The 24,848-nt window shown below is 43.6% G+C and overlaps 1 protein-coding gene across 6 annotated transcripts in view; it reads left to right on the top strand.

Moving 5' to 3' along the window:
* The window catches only part of tpk1 (thiamin pyrophosphokinase 1), a 381,820-nt gene that overhangs the window by 84,261 nt on the left and 272,711 nt on the right, over positions 1-24,848 (top strand). Inside the window, exon 1 of one of the 6 annotated variants that reach the window (XM_078236426.1) lies at positions 4,765-4,958. The exons of the other annotated variants lie outside the window; for them this stretch is intronic. Coding sequence (XP_078092552.1) covers positions 4,928-4,958 — 31 coding nt within the window. The 5' untranslated portion in view covers positions 4,765-4,927. Of the gene's footprint in view, positions 1-4,764; positions 4,959-24,848 lie in introns of those variants that run through there. 6 annotated transcript variants of the gene reach the window in all.

The following is a 24,848-nucleotide window of genomic DNA, read 5'->3' as shown; positions in this document are numbered from 1 at the left end:
TGCTTTGGCAGACAGAGTGAAGGAAAGTCCAAAGAGCTTCTATAGGTATGTTTGGAGCAAAAGGATAGTGAGGGATAAAATTGGTCCTCTTGAAGACCAGAATGGTAGACTGTGTATCGAACCAAAAGAGATGGGGGAGATACTAAATGGTTTTTTTGCATCCGTATTTACTGAGGAAACGGGCATGGAGTCTACGGAAATAGGGTAAACAGGTAGGAAGGTCATGGAACCTTTACAGATTAAAGGGGAGGAGGTGCTTGCTGTCTTGAGGCAAATCAGAGTGGATAAATCCCCAGGACCGGACAGGGTATTCACACGGACCTTGAGGGAAGCTAGTGTTGAACTTGCAGGGGCCCTGGCAGACATATTTAAAATGTCAGTATTCACGGGGAGGTGCCGGATGATTGGAGGGTGGCTCATGTTGTTCCATTGTTTAAAAAAGGTTCCAAAAGAAATCCAGGAAATTATAGGCCAGTAAGTTTGACGTCGGTGGTGGGCAAGTTATTGGAAGGTGTGATAAGGGATAGGATCTACAAATATTTGGATAGACAGGGACTTATTAGGGAGAGTCAACATGGCTTTGTGCGTCCCAAGGGAGAATAGAACCAATATTTTGAGTCAGGATGATCCTCCGTCAGAGCTTGCCTTCTGACGAAGGGTCAGCCTGACTCGAAACGTTGGCTCTATTCTCTCTCCACAGATAATATCATACTTGCTGAGTTTCTCCAGCATTTTCTGTTTTTCCTTCCTGTTTTACTCTCCTTTCTATTGTTGATTCATTTTTTTTTCTGGCCAGGCCTCACAAAGGTGTGTCCTGTAATGCACAGCATGTAGCTATAATACATTAGGTATGAAAGTATTTGTGAAAGCACTTCTGTTGTTCATTCTGTTTCTGCATGTATCTAATTATAACACATACTCTAGAATTGATTAGTGAAGAGCATTTTCACTTAGATTTTAGCTTTGCACAGTACTGAAAGATTGGAGCGAACACTTGAAATGGTTGAGTCAGAACTTAGCTTAACTTTTCATTACTTTTTCAAACATGCTTAATTAGCCAGCCTGAGGTGGGCCCTACCGAATCACCAGAATTTGGGCTGAAGGAATTGGTGAATTTCAGTGATTAAGTTCTGGATCATATGTTCTGAAAAATATATCTCAAATGTATGAAGCAGTATTCTTACTGAGGCTATAGAATGTTGGAAAAATGTATAACGACTGCGATTTATTCATTTTGATCAAAGGCAAGTAAGCAACCTGTTCCTAGGTGTGATAGTGTACCTTTAAGAAAGCTTTTTTTTAGTCCTGATCCCTGCAGCTTTCACAGCTTTAGTGTTTACTTACGCTGCATTGCCTCAGCTGATGTCATTTGTTACTGACTTGACTGGAATTGTCCTTTTATTGCTACTTCAATAGCTTAAATAGGGGTTGTGTACATTTACTCTGGGATTGGTTTTATGGCCCTGCATTGTTAGGAGGAAGTTCGTGGGTTCTGACCAGGTTTTTTTGCCTTCCGAGGGAATTCAAGGTTTTTTCTGTTTGGGTAGCAGCAGTGTTTTAGTTTAGAAGGGAATGGATATCAAGACTGAAAACAATATCTCTCTCTCTCTCTCCCTGGTTTTGGGAAATTCTGCTGTTTAGTTGATAGCTTTCCTGGAGTAGAAAATCTGCTGTTGTTGGCTTGCCTCGAGTCCCTGGTCTGGGAAGCTGTTCTGACTTCAAATTGGTCTGAGTCTATCCAGAGAACTGCAGACTTCATCCAAAGGTCTCGAGGCCAATATCATGTGAGCATTAGTTTTTGCTGTGTTAAACCTGTGAAAAGGGTCTTTTGTCTATGGGATTGGTTTGATTGGAACACATTAGATATGTTCATTAAGGATTATACATTATAGTGGTTGTTCTGTTTCTTATTTGTAATTGATAAAAGTTCTTACTAATTTTCTTCTTCTACATGTTAACTATATTCTTAAATAAATTTTGTTTGATAAAAGCTTCCTCGTGGGTCATTTGAATCATACCTGAAGTGAAACATATCATGCTTATCCGAGCCAAATTCAAGAGGCAAAACTTATGATCCAGGTCAACTCCATATATTACTTTGGACTTTCTGACCTAAACCATAACATAGGTATAAATTCAATAAGAAACTATGTTACACAGAGAGTATTGGAATGTGGAATTTGCTGCCACCATGGAGTAGTTGGGGTGACTAGTGTAGATGTATTTAAGGAGAAGCTAGTTAAGTATTTGAGGGAGCAAGGTTTGGAAGGGCATGCTAAAAGAGTTAAATGAAGTAGGATAAGAAGAGAACCATATAAGTACCAGCATTGCACCCAGTTGGATGAAATGGCCTGTTTATCTGCTGCACGTTCAGAGTAATTTTATGTACGCATGTGCTTTGGCCACTGAAGGAATTGGCTATCTGGAAATGCAGAGCAGTGCCTTTTGTCTCATTGCTTATTTCAGACCAAGAGCTTGTTGTGTGAGAAATTGTGATGGCACAAGCTAGTATCAGATTATGTCAGAGGAAAGTGCCCGTTTCTCTTTGGATGAAGCCATATTTTAAAACTTTATTTAATCTGGTAACATTAATTTAACAAGATGCAGGTGCCATGAAATCCTTTGTGCATGTCTTTATGAGAAGGCGATTTAATTGGATTTTTTTTGTGTGGGTGTGACTGGTATGCCAGCTTTTGTGCTCAGAATTGTGCAAATTATTTGAATGTTTTCTGGAAGTACAATAACTGGATACTTAGTGTAATTGATTGTTTTCTGCTTGCATTCACATCTTAATGTGTCAGACATTGAAGTGAAAAATTTTCCTGAAGAGATAAGTTTGACATAGTTAGTGAACGATATAATGCAGCATTTTTACCTTTTTACATTCCAGCTATACATGTACCTTTTTGTTCGAGACAATCAATTTGTGAAATGACCAGAACTTATCATTTTAGGCAGGGATTTTAATATTTATTAAGCATGATCTAATTTAATGAAGACAGTCTGAAATACCTTGTATTCAAGATTAGCTGCCACTTCTGATGTGTTAAAATGTCCTCAATTTTGCATTGAACTTTGTCAGTATGGATGAGCTCTGTATTTTGAAATCATTCTTGTTTGAATTCTAAACATTGATCTTAGAAAATATTGGCAAATTTTAGTTTGTTTCATGTGTTATTGGTGTAACACCCAATTCCACTTATTGAGTCTGTGGATCAGTGGATCGCACTCTCCCCAAATACTTGAGCACAAAATGGAGGAGGCGAGGCAATAGGCAATAAAAGTTACAATTTTAAAGGGGTACAGACACAGAGAGACATGGGCCTGAATTTTGCGCACATTGTGCACGTGTGATTGGCTGGCCCAGAAGCAGCTGCGATTTCCGCTTCTGGCTGTTATTACAACTGACCCGCGATTTCACGCTGGCTGACTAACTAAGGGCCAGTCATAGGCTTAGTGCTGCTGACAGGCCCAGAAGCTTGTTAAGCACTGGGTCCAATGGGGAAATGTGTGTGAAGGGGGCAGTGCCCTTGCACTGAGGTGGAAGCTAACCCACGGCAGTCTACCTGAAGGAGTGTTGGATTAATGCGTCCCTGTGTCCCTGCCTCCTTGAAGGTTCATCATATCTGCCTCCCCCTCCTGACCCTGCCCCCACCTCCTCATCAGATCTACCTGTAGAGCCTTCCTCTAAGGCATGTAGAGATGTCTCGGTATTCTCATCCCCAAATGGGCCTCCCTTGTCAGTGCCAGATTGTGCAGAGCACAGCAGGCCATGACAATAAGGGACACTCACTCTGGGGGATATTGCAATGGTTTAGGCAGTGGAACCTCATCTTCAGTAGCCCTATTGTCCTCTCAACCACTGCCCTTATGGAGGTATGACACTGATTGTACCTCTCTTCCGCCTCTGGCCTAGGATGCCAGAGTGGCCACCTTTTCAATGGATACCCTTTGACACTCAGCAGCCAACCATCCAGCTGAGCTGGAGCTACGAACAGCCTTGGCATCTGGGAGTGTCGTAAAACATATGCATTATGAGAGGTGCCTGGGTATCTTGCACAGACTTGAAGAATCTGGATCCTGTGTTGTATACTGTTTGCATGTTCATGGAGTGGTAACTTTTCCTAATCCTTAAGGCACCCGGCTGACCCACGGAGGCTTGATGGCCACATGTCACTTTGGATGCAAGGAACCCAGTAATAGCTGAAAAGTCTCTGGCTCACTCAGCCTGACTGGCTTGGTCCATCTGGTAATGAAAGAATATATGTGCAGACCCATCTGAACAGAGCATCAGTTACGAGTTTGATGCAGCTATGAACACTCCACACAGACCCCCACAGATCCCTGGATTGATCCGCATCCATAAAAATTTAGGGCTACTGTGACCTTCAGAGCGATTGGCATTGAATGTCCACCTACACAGGTGGAGATGATCTCCAGCCCAATCATGTGACATAATGATGTCACAATGTCCCTAGAGGGGCGGAGTCTCTTCAGCACTGGCTATTGGACATGTAGAGGGGGTTGGTTTTGCTGCCTGCACATTCTGGCAGCAGGACAGTGGCCTCTTCTGTGGTGCTGTCCATATTGCTCTCCCTGCTGGCCCTGCAACTCTCCTCCAACAAGTCTCTCCTTGCCATGTTGTCTGCAGACGACTGGCCTTCTCTCCCTTCTTCCCCTCTCTCCCTCCTCAGCGGAGGTACCCCCAGCGGAATATACACTCTCCAGCATTTGAAATGCAGATGACACCGCCCGTGCCCTGAAGGTTGAACTGAGCAGAAAAAAAATAAACAGAGTTGATAAAACAAGAGTCCTCCGAACTAGATTAAGAAAGCAAATATTTCAGAAGAAAACAGAGGAACCGTCTGAGATCTCAAGAAAAGCAACAGCAAACTTTCACCTGAACTCCAAACAACTCTCATAGCCAATGCTCCAGATCACCTTTATTCCACACTTGGGTAAGAAAAGTGTAAAAACAGAATGGCTGTCTCTTTGTGTTGCCCATGCGCCGATTTAAAAACCACACGGGGAACTCCAGTCAATTGTCCTTTTAATTGCCTTAACTGGCTGATTAATTGTCAGTGGGTATGCTGCCAACTCCCACATGAGCCTGCCAACCGAAATATTAGCCAAGTGCATGATTATGTTGGGATACATGTCCAACATCTTTTCGTGTGATTTCACATTCTTCCGGTTGGTCATGTGCCCTAAGATAAGACACAAACATTTGGGGTTATATGTTCATACAACATACGAGTTCATACAACAAAGGTAGGGGAGTCTAAAACTAGAGGGCATAGGTTTAAGATGAGAGGGGAGAGATACAAAAGTGTCCAGAGGGGCAATTTTTTCACACAGAGGGTGGTGAGTGTCTGGAACAAGCTGCCAGAGGTAGTAGTAGAGACGGGTGCAATTTTATCTTTTAAAAAGCATTTAGATAGTTACATGGGTACGATGGGTATAGAGGAATATGGGCCAAATGCGGGCAATTGGGATTAGTTTAGGGGCTTTTTAAAAAAAAGTTGGGCTGAAGGGCCTGTTTCCATGCTGTTAACCTCTATGACTCTATAAGTAAGCCATCTGGTCAGCACAATTGCACAGTGGTTAGCACTGCTGCCTCTCAGTGCCAGGGACCCGGGTTCAATTCCAACTTCCGTTGACTTTGCACGTTCTACCCGTGTCTGCATGGGTTTCCTCTGGGTGCTCCGGTTTCCTCCTGCAGTCCAAAGATGTGCAGGGGTTTGATTGATTCGGCCATGCTAAATTGCTCCTTAATGTCAGGGGGATTAGAAGAGTAAATAAGTGGGGCTACGAGGATTGGACAGCACCTGGGTGGGATTGTTGTCAGTGCAGGCTCGATAGGCCAAATGGCCTCCCTCTGCACTGTAGATTCTATGATTCTATGGTCCCTTGAGCTTGCTCCGCCTTTCAATAAGATCATGACTGATCTGTTTATTTCTAATTCCTCATTCCCATCTGCCCCCGATAGCTTAGATTCTTGTTAGGCAAGGGAATCCATTTGCTTCCACCTTAAAAATATCCAATGACCCTGCCTTCTGAGACAGAGAATTCCAAAGTTATACAACCCTCAGAGAGAAAAATATTCTCTTCATCTCCGTCCTAAAAGGGCAACACCTAATTTTTTTAAAGTGTCACCTAGTTCTGGACTCACTTGCAAGAAGAAACATCCTTTCCACATCCATCTTATCAAGACCGTTCAGGATCTTGCAAATTGCCCCTCACTTTTCTAAATCCAGTGGAATCAAGCCCACTCTATGCAAGCATTACACATAACAAACCACCTCTGAAGCACCTCCAATGCATTTAAATCTTTCCTTGAATAAGGAGACCAAAACTGCACACAGTATTTGAGCTGTGGTCTCACTAACGCTTTGTATAACTGAAGCATAACATTCTTACTTTTATATTCAATTCCTCTCATAATAAAGGATAGCATTCCATTAGTCTTAATTATTTGCTGTACCTGCATATTAAATTTTTGTGACCCATGTGCCAGAACACCGAGACCCCGCTGCACCTCCAAAGAAGGAACTGCAGTGGTTCAAGAAGGCAGTTTATCACCACTTTCTCAAAGGCAATTAAGGTTGGACAATAAATGCTGGTTTTGCCAATGACACCCAAGACCCATGAAAGAACAAAAGAAAAGAAAATGCTGAGTAGCATTTAAAGGACAAGAAAAATATATCTGATCACCCAAAAATATCGGTGTGCCAAAACTGCCTATTGTAACTTCTACTGGACTTCTCTGTGCATATTCCTAATTTTGATCAAGCTGTTTAACAAAAACAGCAAACTGTTAGAAATACTTCTTTTACAGGAAAAGGGCAAATTAATCCGTACTCCTGGTGACTGCTGTCATGAACATTGACATGGTCCTGGAATTACAAATCACATCATTTCACGACGTATCTTTAAATTATTCTGAAGCATCTTTTTTTAATTGGAATACTTCCATCAACAAGAGCAGAAAGGGTCATTGCATAAACCTTTAAGACCTGTTTTATTCTATATCGTACACTGGCACTAAGCCATTAACAGGGTACACGGAGTTTAAACTGTGACTTTTCCAGTCACTTTGGTGTGAATATAATAGCGGCTTAAAATATTTTCTACTTTTTATCTGGACTGAGCAACTTTCTATGAGCTTCCTTTAAATAATAGAGCACTTTAAAAATGTAAGAAGTTAAATTCTTGGTTGTCATACGACTCATGGAAAGCACATCAGTACACACATCATGCGGTCTCTGATTAAATGTCATATGCTACCTAGTGCATAAATAGTCTTGTCTTGATACTCTGAATTGATGCCTGAGAAATTGTAGTTTTAATGATAAATCTGTCAAAATACTGGTAACAGTGGCTAACCTCATCCTGGCTTTAGTGCATTACGTACATTTAAATACCAACAAAATTGCTCCAATCAAGTATGACCAGTATATTTTTCTGTGAAGGCTTGTGTGAATAAAGTATGTCTGGATTATGGAAATTAGTATTGAATGGTAAACATTTGTGAGAACCGTATTTGAATAATTTCTTGGAACACGTGATGTTCCAGAAGCAGCAGTACATTTCACTATATAGGTAGACAGAACCATTAGAAAGCTTATTAAATGTTATTACCTGTTAAAAGCTTTTTATAGGGATGCAACACTTGTTTACAATCTTCAAATTTTAAGCACTGTATCATGTTACACAAAACTTAATCAGGTCAGTTAGTTTTATAATTAGTGCATGGTAAACTAACATAACAAATGATGTATTGGGAGGTGATGCTTAAGATTTGTAGAAATACAGCGGGTTAAAACTGTTTAAATGCATCAGAATGTCTAAATGGAATTAAATCCTAATTAGAATGAGACTTCCTGAGCACAACAGTTATTTGCTTTTAGTGGTTAGTGTTTATTGCAGAAGCCCTTTTTTTGATTATAAAAGTAGGTTCCCTGCACATTTGCAGCACGGCAGAGAGAATTGTTGGGAGGTGATGATTAAATACTTTAATTTAATGTTTTGCAGTGTAGATTTGATTCTTTTGTAGACACATTGAATTATATCCATCTTGCAAATTCCTGCGCAGCTCATCTAACAATACTGCAGCAAAAGTAAAGACATTTTCATGACACGCAAATCTGCACAAAGTACTGCTGGGTGGCGATTGCATCTGATGAAATTCCACACAGGAGACCTTTCAAGGAGGATTGGTGGCAAATTAGTGAGCAAATCATTTTGGCAATTGGGATCAGGAAGGGATAACTGCTATCAGGGCCTGGTGTTAATAGAGTACCATAGGGAGAAATTGCCACCGTGTGAGATAAGGTGATGTAAAACAATGCACATCAGAACAAGAATCAGCAAATATATACCTGATGGAAGGGTGTTGATAAACAAAGTTTGTCTAATTATTGATCATGATTAGAATCTCGTATTGATTGAGACTGAAGCTGCATTGGATACATTGACTTCATGGGTGGCATGGCAGCACAGTGGTTAGCTGGGCGGCACGGTAGCATAGTGGTTAGCACTGCTGCTTCACAGCTCCAGGGACCTGGGTTCGAATCCCGGCTCAGGTCGCTGTCTGTGTGGAGTTTGCACATTCTCCCTGTGTCTGCGTGGGTTTCCTCCGGGTGCTCCGGTTTCCTCACACAGTCCAAAGATGTGTGGGCTAGGTTGATTGGCCATTCTAAATTGCCCCTTAGTGTCCCGGGATGCATAGGTTAGAGGGGTTAGTGGGTAAATATGTAGGGATATGTGGAAAGGGCCTGGGTGGGATTGTGGTTGGTGCAGACTCGATGGGCCGAATGGCCTCTTTCTGCACTGTAGGATTCTATGAAAGCAACATGACACCAATAGAGAGGGCTCAAAGAAGAACAGTAAAGATGTTTACAGGTCTTGGGAAATCTTAGCTCAGAGGTGAAACTCAAAAGAGTTGAGCTGAATTTCATTGGTGTAAAGATTAAAGGTAATTCAAATATATCATGTCTTTGAGGCATAGATAGTCATTTGTGCTATTTTAATTGTAGTGTGAAGGTGGAAGTTAGAAATTCTGTGTCGACGCTTACTTCCTCATGACTGGGTACCATTATGCTGTTGCTGTCAAAATAAGATGCTGTGACATAGTTGTTGAGGTGGAAATAGTTGGGGTTGTAGATCACGTACTAACTGACTCAAGAACAGCTTCTTCCCTGCAGCCATCAGACTTTTGAATGGACCTACCATATATTAAGTTGATCTTTCTCAACACTCTAGCTATGACTGTAACACTATATTCTGCACACTCTCCTTTCCTTCTCCCCTATGTACTCTATTAACAGTATGTTTTGTCTGTATACCATGCAAGAAACAATACTTTTCACTGCATCCAAATACATGTGACAATAATAAATCAAATCAAATCACATACGAACATACTAGGCTACTTGGTCCCTTGAGCCTACACCACCATTCAATAAGATTATGGCTGGTCTGATTCTAACCTCAACCCTACATTCCCACCTACGCTGATAATCTTTCACCCCCTTAATTATCAATAATCTATCTACCTCTTCCTGAAAAATATTGAGAGACTCTACTTCCACCACCTTTTGAGGAAGAAAGTTCCAAAGACGCAATCCTCTGAGAGAAAAAAAAACTTTTCATCACTGTCCTAAGTGGGCAACCTCTTAATTTTAAACAGCGGCCTGGATTCTCCCACAAGAGGAAACATCCTCTCCACATTGACCCTGTCAAGACCCCTCAGAATCTTATATGTTTCAATCAAGTTGCCTCTTTCTCTTCTAATACTTTGAGGAAGCACATTAAACTGTGTATCTGTGATAACATTGGGCAGCTGATTCATGTAACTGGTCGACGTACACTATTGTCTTTCTTTACACCATTAACAAAAGTTACAATTGCAATTTTTGTCATGTAAGGAGATGAGTGAAGGCTGTGTGAGTGGAAGGAGACATGTTACAAGAGTTTTAGCTATCCTTCTGAGACCATTGAACACCTTCCAGAATTGTGTGGCCATTTTTTGAGTCATACAAGCACAAGTGACTGCGGTTTAGCTCATTTGGCTGGACAGCTGGTTAGTGATGCAGCATAACGCCAACTGCAAGTGTTCAATTCCCATACCGGCTGAGGTTATTCATGAAGGCCCGCCTACTCAATCTTGCTCCTCACCTGAGGTGTGGTGGTCCTCAAGTTAAATCACCACCAGTCAGCTCTCCATCTCAAAGGGGAGAACAGCCTATAGTCATCTGAGACAATGGTGACTTTACCTTTACTAAATATTCCTTCCTCCTGGTACTAATTGTACATACCTCTCAGCCTCTCCTGCATTGCTGCTAACTCTCCAATTGGAAGGGCATTTAAAAATAAATTCTTGTGATGTAGGCATCACTGACCAAACTAGCACTTATTGTCCACCCTAATTGTCCTTGAGAATGTGGTGGTGAGATGCCTTCTTGAACTGCTGCAGCCCCTGAGCTGTAGTTACACCCATAGTGCTGTGAGGGAGGGAGTTCCAGTGACAGTAGGATGGTGTGCGGCTTGGAGGGGAATTTCGAGGTGGTGGTGTTGCCATGTATCTGTTGCCCTTTTCTTTCTAAGTGATAGTGGTCATTGGTTTAGAAGGCATTGTTTAGGAGGTTTGGTGATTTCCTGCAGTGCATTTGTAGACGGTACACATGGTTGCCACTGGTCGTCGCTGCATGTTTCTGTATGGGGTGCCATTCAAGTGGGCTGCTTTGTCCTGGATGGTGTCAAGCTTCTTGAGTGTTGCACTCATCCAAGCAAGGGGGGAGTATTCCATTACACTCCTGACTTGTGCCTTGTGGATGATGGACAGGCTGTGAAGAGATCAGGAACTGAGTTATCCACCCCAGGATTTCGAGCCTCTAAGCTACTCTTGTAGCCACAGTATTTATATGGCAAGTCCAGTTCAGTTTCTGGTCAATAGTAACCCAAGGATGCCGTTTCTGGGGGATTCAGTGATGGTAATGTATTTGAATATCAAGGGGCGATGGTTAGATTCACACTTGTGAGGAATAGTCATTGCCTGACACATGTGGCATGAATGTTACTAGTCACTTGTCACCACAAGCCTGGATATTCAGTTCATGCTGCATTTGATCAGGGACTGCTTCTTATTTGAGGAGTCACAAAAGGTGCTGAACATCCCCACTTCTGACCTTATGATGAAAGGAAAGTCATTGATGAAGCAGCTGAAGGTAGTTGGATCTAGGATACTACCCCAGGAACTTCTGCAATGATGTCTCGGATCTGATCTGATTTGATTTGATTTATTGTCACATGTATTAGCATACAGTGAAAAGTATTGTTTCTTGCGCACTATACAGACAAAGCATACCATTCATAGAGAAGGAAACAAGAGAGTGCAGAATGTAGTGTTACAGTCATAGCTAGGGTGTAGAGAAAGATCAACTTAATGCTACGTAGGTCCATTCAAAAGTATGGCAGCAGGGAAGAAGCTGTTCTTGAGTCGGTTAGTACATGACCTCAGACTTTTGTATCTTTTTCCTGACAGAAGAAGATGGAAGAGAGAATGTCTGGGGTGCGTGGAGTCCTTAATTATGCTGGTTGCTTTTCCGCGGCAGCGGGAAGTCTAGATAGCGTCAATGGATGGGAGGCTGGTTCGTGTGATGGATTAGGCTACATTCATGACTTTTTGTAGTTTCTTGTGGTCTTGGTCAGGGCAGGAGCCATACCAAGCTGTGATACAACCAGAAAGAATGCTTTCTATGGCGCATCTGTAAAAGGATCTGCAATTATTGATCTCCAACCATCACAACCATCTCCTTTTGTTCTTGGCATGGCTCCAACAATTGGAGAGTTTTCCCCCGATTCCCATTGAAATAAGTTTTGATAGAGCTTTTTGACCCCACACTTGATCAAATGTTGCCTTGATGTCAAGGGCAATCACTCTCACCTCACTCTAGAGTTCAGCTCTTTTGTCCAGTTTTGAACCAAGACTGTAGTGAGGTCAGGAGCTGAATGGTGGTGGAACCCAAACAGAGCATCAGTGAGCAGGTTATTGCTAAGTAAGTGCTTCTTGATAGCATTGTTGAAGCATCCTTCCATCACTTTACTGATGATCGAGTGTAGACTGATGCAAGTGAAAATTGGCCGGGTTGGAATTGTGCTGTTTCTTGTGTACAAAACATACCTGGGCAATTTTCCACATTGCCAGGTAGCTACCAGTGTTGTAGCGCCACTAGAACAGCTTGACAAGAGTATGGCAAGTTCCGGAGCACAAGTCTTCAGTACTATAGCAGACATATGTCAGGGCTCATAGCCTTTGCACTATCAGTTCTTGATGTCATGTGGGGTGAATAGAATTGGTTGGAGACTGGCAACATGTTGCTGGGGTACTCTGGGAGAGGCTGAGATAGATCATCTGGCTGAGGAGCGTTGCAAATGCTTCAGCCTTATCTTTTGCATTGAATTGCTGGGCTTCCCCCATCATTGAGGATGGGGATATTTGTGGAGTACCTTCCTCCGGTTGAGTTGTTTAATTGTCCACTATCACACGTGGCTGGGTGTGGCAGGACTACAGAGCTTAAATATGATCCAGTGGTTGTGGAATCACTTTGTTCTGTTTCTGATTTCCTGCTTGTGCTGTTTGGCATGCAAGTAAATCTGTATTGTGGCTTCACCAGGTTGACAAATTATTTTTAGGTACACCTACTGTTGCTCCTTGCATGCCCTGCTGCACTCTTCATTGAACCAGGGTTGATCTCCTGGCTTGACAGTAATGGTAGAGTGGGGGATATAGTGAGCCATGAGGTTACAGATTGTGCACAATTCTGCTGCTGCTGATGGCCCTCAGTGCCTCATGGATGACCAGTCTTGAGAGTTGCTAGATCTGTCCGAAATCTGTCCCATTGACCACATGATGGGTCTTATGTTTTTTAATGTTTATGTTCATTGATTAATATCACAAGTAGACTTGTACTAACACTGCAATGAAGTTACTGTGAAAATCCCCTAGTTGCCACACTTCAGCTCTGTTCGGGTACACTGAGGGAGAATTTAGCATGGCTAATGCACCAGCACGTCTTTCGGACTGTGGAAGGAAACCGGAGCACCCGGAGGAAACCCACGCAGACACGGAGGGAATGTGCAGACTCCACACAGACTGTCACCTAAGACAGGAATCGAACCTGGGTCTCTGGTGCTGTGAGGCAGCAGTGCTAATCACTGTGCTGCCGTGGAAGGTATCCTCAATGTGAAGACATTCCACAAGGACTATGTGCTGGTCACTGATTGACTGAGGCATCTGCGACAGGCAAGTTGGTGAGGCTGAGGTCAAGCATGTTTTACCATCTTGTTGGCTCTGTCACCACCCACCACAGACCCAGGTCTAGCAACGATGTCATTCAGGATTTGGCCAACTCAATCTGTAATGGCGCTACCACATCACTTGGAGTGATAGACATTGAAGTCCCCCACTCAAGAATGCATTCTGCATCCTTGCCATCCTCACTGCTTCCTCCAAGTGGTGTTCAACATGGAGGCATATTGATTCATCAGTTGAGACAGGATGGTACGTGGTAATAAGCACAAGGTTTTCTTGCCCATGTTGACAAGATGCTATGGGACTTCATTGGTCCATAGTCGATATTATGGACTCCTAGAGCAACTCCCCCTTGACTGTATTCCACTGTGTCACCACCTCTGCTGGGTCTGTCCTTTCGGTGGGACTAGACATGACCAGGGATGCTGATGGTGGTGTGTGGGACATTGTATGTAAGGTATGATTCCATGAGTATCACTATGTCAGGCCGTTGCTTGATAAGTCTGTAAAGTCTGTAATCTCTTAATTTTGGCACTAGCCTTCAGAATGTTAGGAAGGATGTTAGTAATGTTCGTTATTGTTGAAGGGAGATTTAGAGAATAGGTTTCGAGGGAATAATATCATTGATTTATGTGTCTGTATAACAATTTATATTCGTAGATACCTGCATAGCAATTTATATCGGTAGGGATAAATAGTATACAATAAATATGTATGAATTTATTGTTATATGATCACAGAAGGCATGCATGTAAGCTCCACCATGTTAAGCAGAAGGACATAATATTGAAAGATACAAAATGGATACTAGCTGGGTTAGCCACATTCCTGAACACAATTCGCCTGGAAAATCATAAGCTTGTGTACAGCAGCAGGGACAGCTGTTTTTGGATACACGAAAACAAGCTTAATCATAAGCTTGCTATTTAAGGGAGTAAATTTGTTCATGGGTAGCTAGGCTGGAGCAATCTCCCAGGCCCACAGGATTGTAAGCTCAAGGACTCAAGATGAGAGTAAAGAAGATAACATTAATAAGGTGCCATGAATCGTGTCCATGAGATCACGAACTGAATATGCACAAGCCTACCTTACGTAATGCCTTCCTCATTGGATATGCGACTAATGTATGTAATCTGTAATCAATATTATTGGACAAGGTCCAGCCTTGATGGGCTGTGTAGATGTTTGAAAAATGCACTAGAATGGATGTTTTCCCTTTTTTCATCGGAGAGAGGCACTGGGTTTTAACAGAAGCCATCTCCCCACCAGCGAAAATAAACCGTTTGATGCGTTGGGTGATTTCTTTTGAGGTTCTCTCCCGCTAACAGTTATCCAAACCACTGTGTAATATATACACCTTTCTTTTGTGAACAGTACACAATGCAGCATTATTTGATTCAGAGAATTGGCATGTTTACTTGCCAATATATCGTGCCCTCTGCCCTTGAAAACTATTGTTCCACTTTCAAACTCACTCTCCTCTCAAAGCCTTTGAATGTGTTGTCACCTCCCAAACCTGTGCTCTTTTCTGGAACTCTTCGATTAAATTCCTCAAATCAGTTTTCCGCTGCTAGTAACCAAATTGGTCTTATCAATGCCACAAATGACATTCTGTGTGACTGTGGCAAAGGTAAACTACCCTGCTCATTCTTCTCAACTAGTCTGCAGTCTTCAACATGGCTGACCACACCAGTGTTTTTCCACTGTTGTCCAGTTGTACGGGATGTTCTCATTCTATTCTAGCCAAGAGAAAAGTGCTAGAGTAAGAAATAATAAGGGATTACATTGGGAGACTGAGGAAATGCAATAAAATTCAATGCAGGTCGATAAATACAAAAAGTATGATAAGTAAGGTTGGTGAGCTGCAAGTGCAGATAGCCGCATGGGAACATAATGTTGTATCGATAAGAGACTTGGTTCAATAAAGGACAAAACTGAGAACTAAATATTCCTTGATACAAAATGTTCAATAAAGATAAGAAGCAAAGAAAGGCATAGGGGTAGCAATTTTGCTTAAGGAAAATATTATTGTGCTTGAGAGGAGCATGTCATGGAGTGCAAAACAGAATCTATTTGGTCAGTTAAAAAATAGAGCTGCCATTGAATACTGAGTGTATTTCATAGAGCACCAACTGGTGAGAAAGATACAGAAGAACTAATTTGTAGGAAAATTATGGAGAGGTGCAAGAACTATTGAGTAGTAATAATGGGGAGGACTTCAAACATCCTAAATTAGACTGGGATAAGATTTGTATAAAGAACAAAGGGGGACAAATTTCTGACATGTATTCAGGAGCATTTTTTCAAAGTTATTTAAATAAACCAAGAGAAGTACTCGTCCTAAGACTGATCCCTGTGCTGCACCTTTGTATACCTTATTCCAGTTTGTCTGAAAAATAATAGTTTACCATAGCCCTGTTTTATTTCAACTTGCCAACTTCATATCCATGCTGCCACTGTCCCATGGACATACTCAGAGCTTATCTTATCTACAAGATGTACTATCTACAAGATGCACTGCAGCAATTTACCAAAGATCCTTAGACAACACCTTCCAAACCCATGACCACTTCCATCTAGAAGGACAACGGCAGCAGATGCAAAGGAACACCACCACCTGCAAGATCTCCTCAAAGCCACTCACCATCCTGACTTGGAAGTATTTCGCCGTTCCTTCGCAATCACTGGGTCAAATTCCTGGAATTTCCTCACTAATGGCATTGTGGGTCAATGCACAGCTCGTGGACTGCAGTGTTTCAAGATGGCAGCTCACCACTACCTTCTCAAGGGCAACTAGGGATGGTAATAGATGCTGGCCAGCTAGCGACGCCCATGTCCCAGGAATGAATATGGAAAAAAAATCATATTTTGCTGACTTGATTGAGCTTTTTGATGATGTAACAGAGCAACTCCGCCTTGAATGTATACCAAATTTTATATAATAACCTTTCGGTGGCACCTTTTGAAAATCCAAATATGCTACATTTAGTGATCCCCCCCCTTATCTAGTCCAGTAGTAAACAGATTTGTCAAACACGATTTCTATATCATAAAAGCATGTTGATTCTGTTTAATCATATGACTTTCTAAGTGTCCTGTTATCAGGTTCTATTATAGTTTAAGTTGTGTTTTTGAGTGCAGAATCTAGTCATTAAACATTGCCCATTGTGACCAGATAGTTGCAGGTCTAATTCTAAGGTTCACTGTTATCATGTTTGATTTTTTTAAATTTGATTTATTATTGTCACATGTATTGGTATACAGTGAAAAGTATTGTTTCTTGCGTGCTAAACGGACAAAGCATACCGATTCATCATGTACATAGGGGAGAAGGAAAGGAGAGGGTGCAGCATATAGTGTTACAGTCTTATAATGGGTGGAATAGGCTTGTGGCTGTTTTTGGCTGTGCAATAATGCCTTTTGTTTGCAGCACATTGTACTTGAAGGAATAAAGCATTGTTTCATCATTTCATGTTGAGAGAGTGGTTACTATAGCTTTATGTGAAAGAGATGAATTTTAGAAAATCATTGAACTTGAGTGTTGCTACATGAACAGCATGCTGATGAATGGCAATTGTGTCCAATAAGGAAGAATTAACACATTGTTCATGCTGAAACACCAATTAACACCATTAAGTTAATCAGCAATGAGGGAATGAATGATCACATTCTCTGCCTGTGCTGGATCCTTCTATTGCTCTTCCCTTGTTTGGCATCAACATTGGGTTTTTTTTCCAGTTGTTTTGCAGTCTTTCCACACACTGCACATTGTTGCACAAAAAGATTAACAGTGCCCTTGTCCCCTGTCTAGTGCAAGCAGTTCCACTTCATAACCAGCCAACAGATGTGTGAGTTTGGCTCAAAGTGCCCCACTGCAAAATAAATTCATTGGGTAAATAGGATTTTAAACTTAGATTTCTGGTGCTTATGCATCTTTAATGGGTAACCCTGCAGAACTCAATCTGTATATCTTTCTCTTGTGTGTTTCTTATGCCCCCTCATGCCTTCTCTGAACTCATATTGTCCATTAGATCCATTTCCTGGTCCCTCATCTCTATTCCTGTGAAACTGACGAGTATCAGAGGGATACAGCACAGAAAAAGGCCCCTCGGCCCATCGCGTCCACACTAGTCAAAGGCAAACCTCCCAACTATTCTAACCCCATTTTCCAGCACTTGGCCCATAGCCTCGTATGCCTTGGCATCACGATTACACATCTAAATACTTCTTAAATGTTGTGAAGATCTAAGTTTCAGGCAGAGAGTTCCAGAATCCCTCCACCAAGTTTTTCCTCACATTTAGAGAACGTGAGCAGGCAGCACAATGGTTAGTGCTGCTGCCTCACAATGCCAGGGACCCAGGTTCCATTCCGGCCTTGGGTATAAAGTTTTAAAGTTGAAAGTTTATTTATTAGTGTCACAAGTGGCTTACATTAACCTTGCAATTAAGTTACTGTGTGACTGTCTGTGTGAAATTTGCACATTCTCTCCGTGCCCTCGTGGGTTTCCTCTGGGTGCTCCGGTTTCCTCCAACAGTCCAAAGATGTGCAGGTTAGGTGGATTGGCCATGCTAAATAGTCCCTTTGTCCCAGGTTAGGAGAATGAGCAGGGTAAATACATGGAGTTATGGGGACAGGGCCTGGGTAGGAAGCTCTGTCGAAAATGGGTGCAGACTTGATGGACCGAATGATCTCCTTCTGCACTGTAGGGATTCTATGATCTCCTCTAAGCTTTCTGCCCCTTACCTTATATCTATGCCTCTTAGTCATTGATCCCTCCACCAAGGGGAAATGTTTCTTCCTGTCTACTCTATCTCTGCTCCTCACAATTTTATACATCTCAATCGTTTCCCCCTTTAGTCTCCTCTGCTCAAAGGAAAACAACCCCAATCTATCCAATCTCTCTTCTTAACTAAACCTCTCCAGCCCAGCCAATCTCCTCTGCACCATTCTTTTGTGGATGTGGGTGTCATTAACAAGGCCAGCATTTGTTCCACTTTCTTAATTATCCTTGAGAAGGTAGTAGTGAACAATGTTTGAATCCCTCCAATCCCTCCAGCTGCTGCTGTACCGAAAAGGCTCTTGCCGAAATCACAAATGACATCCTGTTTGATTGTGACTATTGCAGCCTATTCCTCCCCATATGTCTCAACCTTCTGATGCAGCTAACCACGCCATCTTATTCCAGTGCCTCTCCATGGTTGACTAGCTGGTAGGATTGCACTTGCTTGGTTCCATTCTTATCTATTCAGTTGTAGCCAGAATATCAATTGCAATGGCGCCTCTATCCATTCACTCACCATTACCTCTGCCACCCAGTAAAGGATCGATCTTTGACATCCTTCTATTTTTCATCTACATGCTGTTTCCTGGTGATGTCACCTGAAAACACAGGGAAGTTTCCATATGTGTGCAGATGACAACCAGCTGTATCTTACCACCGCCTCTACTCTCTCTAAGTTATCAGACCGCTTGGCAGACATCCAATATTGCAGCAGAAATTTCCTCCAATTCAATATTGGGAAGACCGTAGCCACTGCCTTCAGTCCCTGACACATTTCCTCTGCCTAGCAACTGTTTAAGGCTTGACCATTGGTTAATAACCTTGGTGTCATATTTGACCTCAGCTCAACTACTGCTGAAACCCTCATCCATGCCTTTGATACCTCCAGACTTTTCTATTTGTTGTAACCAGCCTCCCATGTTCCACCCTCCATAAACATCATGCCATCGAAAACTCTGCTCTCATTGTCCTAACCTGGTAGGGCAGTGAATGTTGTCTGCATGGACTTCAGTCAAGCCTTTGACAAGGTCCCTCATGGCAGACTGGTACAGAAGGTGAAGTCGCATGGGATCAGAGGTGAGCTGGCAGGATGGGTACAGAACTGGCTCAGTCATAGAATACAGTAAGAGTTTTAACAACACCAGGTTAAAGTCCAACAGGTTTATTTGGTAGCAAATGCCATTAGCTTTCGGAGCGCTGCTCCTTCGTCAGATGGAGTGGAAATCTGCTCTCAAACAGGGCACAGAGACACAAAATCAAGTTACAGAATACTGATTAGAATGCAAATCTCTACAACCAACCAGGTCTTAAAGATACAGACAATGTGAGTGGAGGGAGCATTAAGCACAGGTTAAAGAGATGTGTATTGTCTCCAGACAGGACAGTCAGTGAGATTCAAGTCCAGGAGGCAAGCTGTGGGGGTTACTGATAGTATGACATAAAGCCAACATCCCGGTTTAGGCCGTCCTCATGTGTGTGGAACTTGGCTATCAGTTTCTGTTCAGCGACTCTGCGCTGTCGTGTGTCGTGAAGGCTGCCTTGGAGAACGCTTACCTGAAGATCAGAGGCTGAATGCCCGTGACTGCTGAAGTGCTCCCCCACAGGAAGAGAACAGTCTTGTCTGGTGATTGTCGAGCGGTATTCATTCATCCGTTGTCGTAGTGTCTGCATGGTTTCCCCAATGTACCATGGAGACAATACACATCTCTTTAACCTGTGCTTAATGCTCCCTCCACTCACATTGTCTGTATCTTTAAGACCTGGTTGGTTGTAGAGGTTTGCATTCGTTGAGCAGAAACTGATAGCCAAGTTACGCACACATGAGGACGGCCTAAACCGAGATGTTGGCTTTATGTCACACTATCAGTAACCCCCACAGCTTGCCTCCTGTCCTGTCTGGAGACAATACACATCTCTTTAACCTGTGCTTAATGCTCCCTCCTCCACTCACATTGTCTGTATCTTTAAGAACTGGTTGGCTGTAGAGATTTGTATTCTAATCAGTATTCTGAAACTTGATTTTGTGTCTCTCTGCCCTGTTTGAGAGCAGATTTCCACTCCATCTGACGAAGGAGCAGCGCTCCGAAAGCTAATGGCATTTGCTACCACATAAACCTGTTGGACTTTAACCTGGTGTTGTTAAAACTCTTACTGTGTTTACCCCAGTCCAACACCGGCATCTCCACATCAGTCATAGAAGACAGAGGGTAGCAGTGGAAGTGTGTGCTTCTGAATGGAAGGTTGTGGCAAGTGGCGTTCCTCAGGGATCAGGGTTGGGTCCTTTGCTGTTTGTAATATATATAAATGATTTGGAGGAATATGTAACTGGTTTGATTAATAAGTTTGCGGATGACACAAAGGTTGGTGGATTTGCAGATAGTGATGAGGACCGTTAGAGGACACAGCAGGATATAGATCGTTTGGAGACTAGGGCGGAGAGATGGCAGATGGAATTTAATCTGGACAAATGTGAGATTATGCATTTTGGAAGATCTAATAATGACGGGAAATGCACAGTAAATGGCAGAACCCTTAAAAGTATTGATTGATAGGCAGAGGGATCTGAGTGTACAGGTACACGGGTCACGCAACACAGATGGAGAAGGTAGTCAAGAAGGCATATGGCATGCTTGCCTTCATCGGTCGGGGCATTGAGTTTAAAAATTGGCAAGTCATGTTCCAGCTTTATAGAACCTTAGTTAGGCCACACTTGGAATATAGTGTTCAATTCTGGTTGCCGCATTATCAGAAGGATGTGAAGGCTTTGGAGAGGGTACAGAAAAGATTTGCCAGGATGTTGCCTGGTATAGAGGGCAATAACTATGAGGAGAGGGAAGATGAAGGGCGACCTGATAGAAGTCTACAAGATTATGAGGGGCATGGAAAGAGTGGATAGTCAGAAGCTTTTTCCCAGGGTGGAAGAGTCAATTACTAGGGGGCATAGGTTTAATGTGCGAGGGGCAAGGTTTAAAGGAGATGTATGAGGCAGATTTTTTATGATATGGAGATGCCGGCGTTGGACTGGGGTGAACACAGTAAGACGTCTCACAACACCAGGTTAAAGTCCAACAGGTTTATTTGGTAGCAAATACCATCAACTTTCGGAGCACTGCTCCTTCGTCAGATGGAGTGGAAATTTGCTCTCAAACAGTGCAAACAGACAGAATCAAGTTGCAGAATACTGATTAGAATGCGAATCCTACAGTCAGCCAGGTCTTAAATGTACAGACAATGTGGGTGGAGGGAACATTAAACACAGGTTAAAGAGATGTGTATTGTCTCCAGACATTCTGCAAGTCCAGGAGGCAAGCTGTGGGGGTTACTGATAATGTGACATAAATCCAACATCCCGGTTTAGGCCGTCCTCATGTGTGCGTAACTTGGCTATCAGTTTCTGCTCAGCGACTCTGCGCTGTCGTATGTTGTGAAGGCCGCCTTGGAGAACGCTTACCTGAAGATCCAAGGCTGAATGCCCGTGACTGCTGAAGTGCTCCCCCACAGGAAGAGAACAGTCTTGCCTGGTGATTGTCGAGCGGTGTTCATTCATCCGTTGTCGTAGCGTCTGCATGGTTTCCCCAATGTACCATGCCTCGGGACATCCTTTCCTGCAGCGTATCAGGTAGACAACGTTGGCCGAGTTGCAAGAGTAGGTACCGTGTACCTGGCAGATGGTGTTCTCACGTGAGATGATGGCATCCGTGTCGATGATCCGGCACGTCTTGCAGAGGTTGCTGTGGCAGGGTTGTGTGGTGTCGTGGTCACTGTTCTCCTGAAGGCTGGGTAGTTTGCTGCGGACAATGGTCTGTTTGAGGTTGCGTGGTTGTTTGAAGGCAGGAAGTGGGGCTGTGGTGATGGCCTTGGCGTGATGTTTGTCTTCATCAATGACATGTTGAAGGCTCCGGAGGAGATGCCGTAGCTTCTCCGCTCTGGGGAAGTACTGGACGACGAAGGGTACTCTGTCCACCGTGTCCCGTGTTTGGCTTCTGAGGAGGTTGGTGCGGTTTTTCGCTGTGGCGCGTCGGAACTGTTGATCGATGAGTCGAGCGCCATATCCTGTTCTTATGAGGGCATCTTTCAGCGTCTGGAGGTGTCCGTTGCGATCCTCCTCCTGAGGAGGATTGTTTCTTGCACGCTATACTGTTCAGAGAGTACATAGGGGAGAATTAAAGGAGAGGGTGCAGTTACAGAGAGGGTAAAGAGAAAGATCAGCTTAATATATGGTAGGTCCATTCAAAAGTCTGACTGCAGCAGGGAAGAAGTTGTTCTTGAGTGAGTTCTATTGGTTCCTCGGTTAAGCAATCTTATTCTGACAACTAGACTGAGAAACCATCGTTTTGTGGAATGAAGATGGTCAGATAGAGGGATCTGCACTGGGAACTACACCAAACACAAGTGAATAAAAGCAAGGATGGGGATAAGACTGTAGAGGAACAAGCTCATCAGAGATCAAGACCACCACATGGCACAGATGCTGGCTTCAAAGGCATAGAGAACATTGGCTGTGAACAACAAACTGCATGGATTTTGGAAGATTACAACTCATACACCCACAATGCCTGTGGCCATTTCTTTTTAATTCCCAGGATGCAGATAATCAGACATAAATAACTTGTCAGCCTTTAGTCTCATTAGTTTTCCTAGTTTTTTTTTCTAGGGATAGTGATTGTTTTAAGTTCCTTCCTCCCTTTGATTTTCTATTTTTGGCATGCTTTGTGTCTTCTACCATGAAGATACTACAAAATATTCATTCAAAGTCTCTGTAATTTCCTTGTTTCCAATTAATTCCCAAGTCTTACTCTCTTAAGGGACCAAAATTTATTCTAGCTACTCTTATTCTTTATATATTTGTAAAAGTTCTTACTGTCTGTTTTTATTTTTCTTGCTAGTTTGCTCTCATATTAACTTTCCCTCTTTTTTTCATCATCCTTCACTGGTTTTTATGATTGTGGTGAACCATCGTTGGTTCCCACTGGATAGTACTGAGCCAGGGTCTGGCCAGTACTACAAGGATGTACATATGTTACTGTTGGGTTGTGCTATTGTTGCTGTTGGGGTTAGGGTGGGGTTGTTACACCTTTGTACTGTAGTGTTGTGGTACATCCCAGTCGGGCTCCGCCTCCTGGGAGAGGTATAAAAGTCCCTGCTCTGGCTGGGACCCCTCAGTCTGGGATCATGTATATAATTATTGGCTGCTTCATTACAGTAAATAAAAGCCTTTATTTCCCGAGCATCTAGCCTCGTGTTTGATAACGCGCATCAATTTTATTTACTGTTGTTAAACTCTCATCGAAAAAAAAAGAGTATGGAGCAGATCCTGAAGCCGGAACGCCTTACATTAGATCCACGTGCGGTGGGCACCTCTAACACCTTCGACCACTGGCTGAAGTGCTTCGAAGACTACCTGGCAGCCTCCGCAGCGGTCACCACAGATGATGACAGACTCCGGGTCCTCCATGCGAGGGTAAGCGACACTGTCTACCTCGCGATCCGTGCAGCCACCGATTATACAAAGGCCCTCGAGCTTCTGAAGAAGCGTTATATCAAACCGCCCAATGAAATACATGCTCGTTACCTCTTAGCCACTCGACGATGGCAGTCTGGCGAAACGATGGAGGAATATGCGAACGAGCTCCTACAGCTAGCCAGGGGCTGTAACTGCAAAGCTGTGTCGGCTGAGCAGAGCATGAACGACCTCGCCCGAGATGCGTTTGTGGCGGGAGTCAGATCGTCGTACATTCGACTTAAACTATTGGAGAAAGGTAACCTTGACCTTACCCAGGCAATCGAGCTAGCAGAGATGCTGGAGACGGCCTCCAAAAGCTTAGTATTGTATCCGGAAGACCACGTGGAGACAACGTGGCAAGAGCAGTCGCCAATCCCTCCTCGTTCCTCGGGTTCGAAATGCTGCGTAATGGCGTGCTCACACTCCGGCCAGACGACGGCAGCAGCTCCGGGCGGCCCGCGGTGTTACTTCTGTGGGGGAGCGAAGCATACTCGGCAACGGTGTCCCGCTAAGGCTGTGTTGTGCTCCGCCTGCGGTAAGAAAGGGCACTATTCAAAAGTGTGCCAATCTAAATCTAGGAACGGCAGTGCGGCCTGCGATTCTTCAGAGCTCGGCTCTTCGTCGTCGAAATCATCGAGGGGTTCGTCCACGTGCGAGGCCAGGACGACGCCATTACGGTCGACGGAGTCGGAGGTGTGTGACCACCAGGGGTCGCTGAGTTTGGCGCCATCACCCACGTGCGACTTATGGGAGCGGCCATGTTGGTCGGCACCGACCGCGAACGACCAGCAGGGGTCCTCCTCGTCGATTTCAGCTGCCTGCAGTGGCGCTCAGGAACCAATGGTGGCGTCGATCATCCTGGACCAGGCCAAGCCCATAGACTTGACAAATCTATGATGAATATCCAGGTAAATGACCATGTGATTTATTGTCTGTTTGACAGCGGGAGCACTGAGAGCTTTATCCACCCAGACACTGTGAAGCGGTGTGGACTCTGGATTCAACCTGCCAAACAGACAATCTCTATGGCATCGAGGTCCCGGTCTGTCACCGTGCCAGGGAGTTGCGTGGTAACTTTGACGGTGCAAGGCACAGTTTACGAGCGTTTCAAGCTCCTAGTGTTGCCGTACCTTTGCGCGCCAATACTTCTCGGACTAAACTTCATGGTCCACTTGAGGAGTGTAACCCTACAGTACGGTGGGCCACTCCCTTCACTGGCAGTGGGAGAACAGCAGCAGCCTCCAAATTG

This window comes from Mustelus asterias, chromosome 2 (genome assembly GCF_964213995.1).
Source record: "Mustelus asterias chromosome 2, sMusAst1.hap1.1, whole genome shotgun sequence".
In the NCBI taxonomy this organism is placed as follows: Eukaryota; Metazoa; Chordata; class Chondrichthyes; order Carcharhiniformes; family Triakidae; genus Mustelus; species Mustelus asterias.
This window is presented reverse-complemented; position numbering and strand designations above follow the sequence as displayed.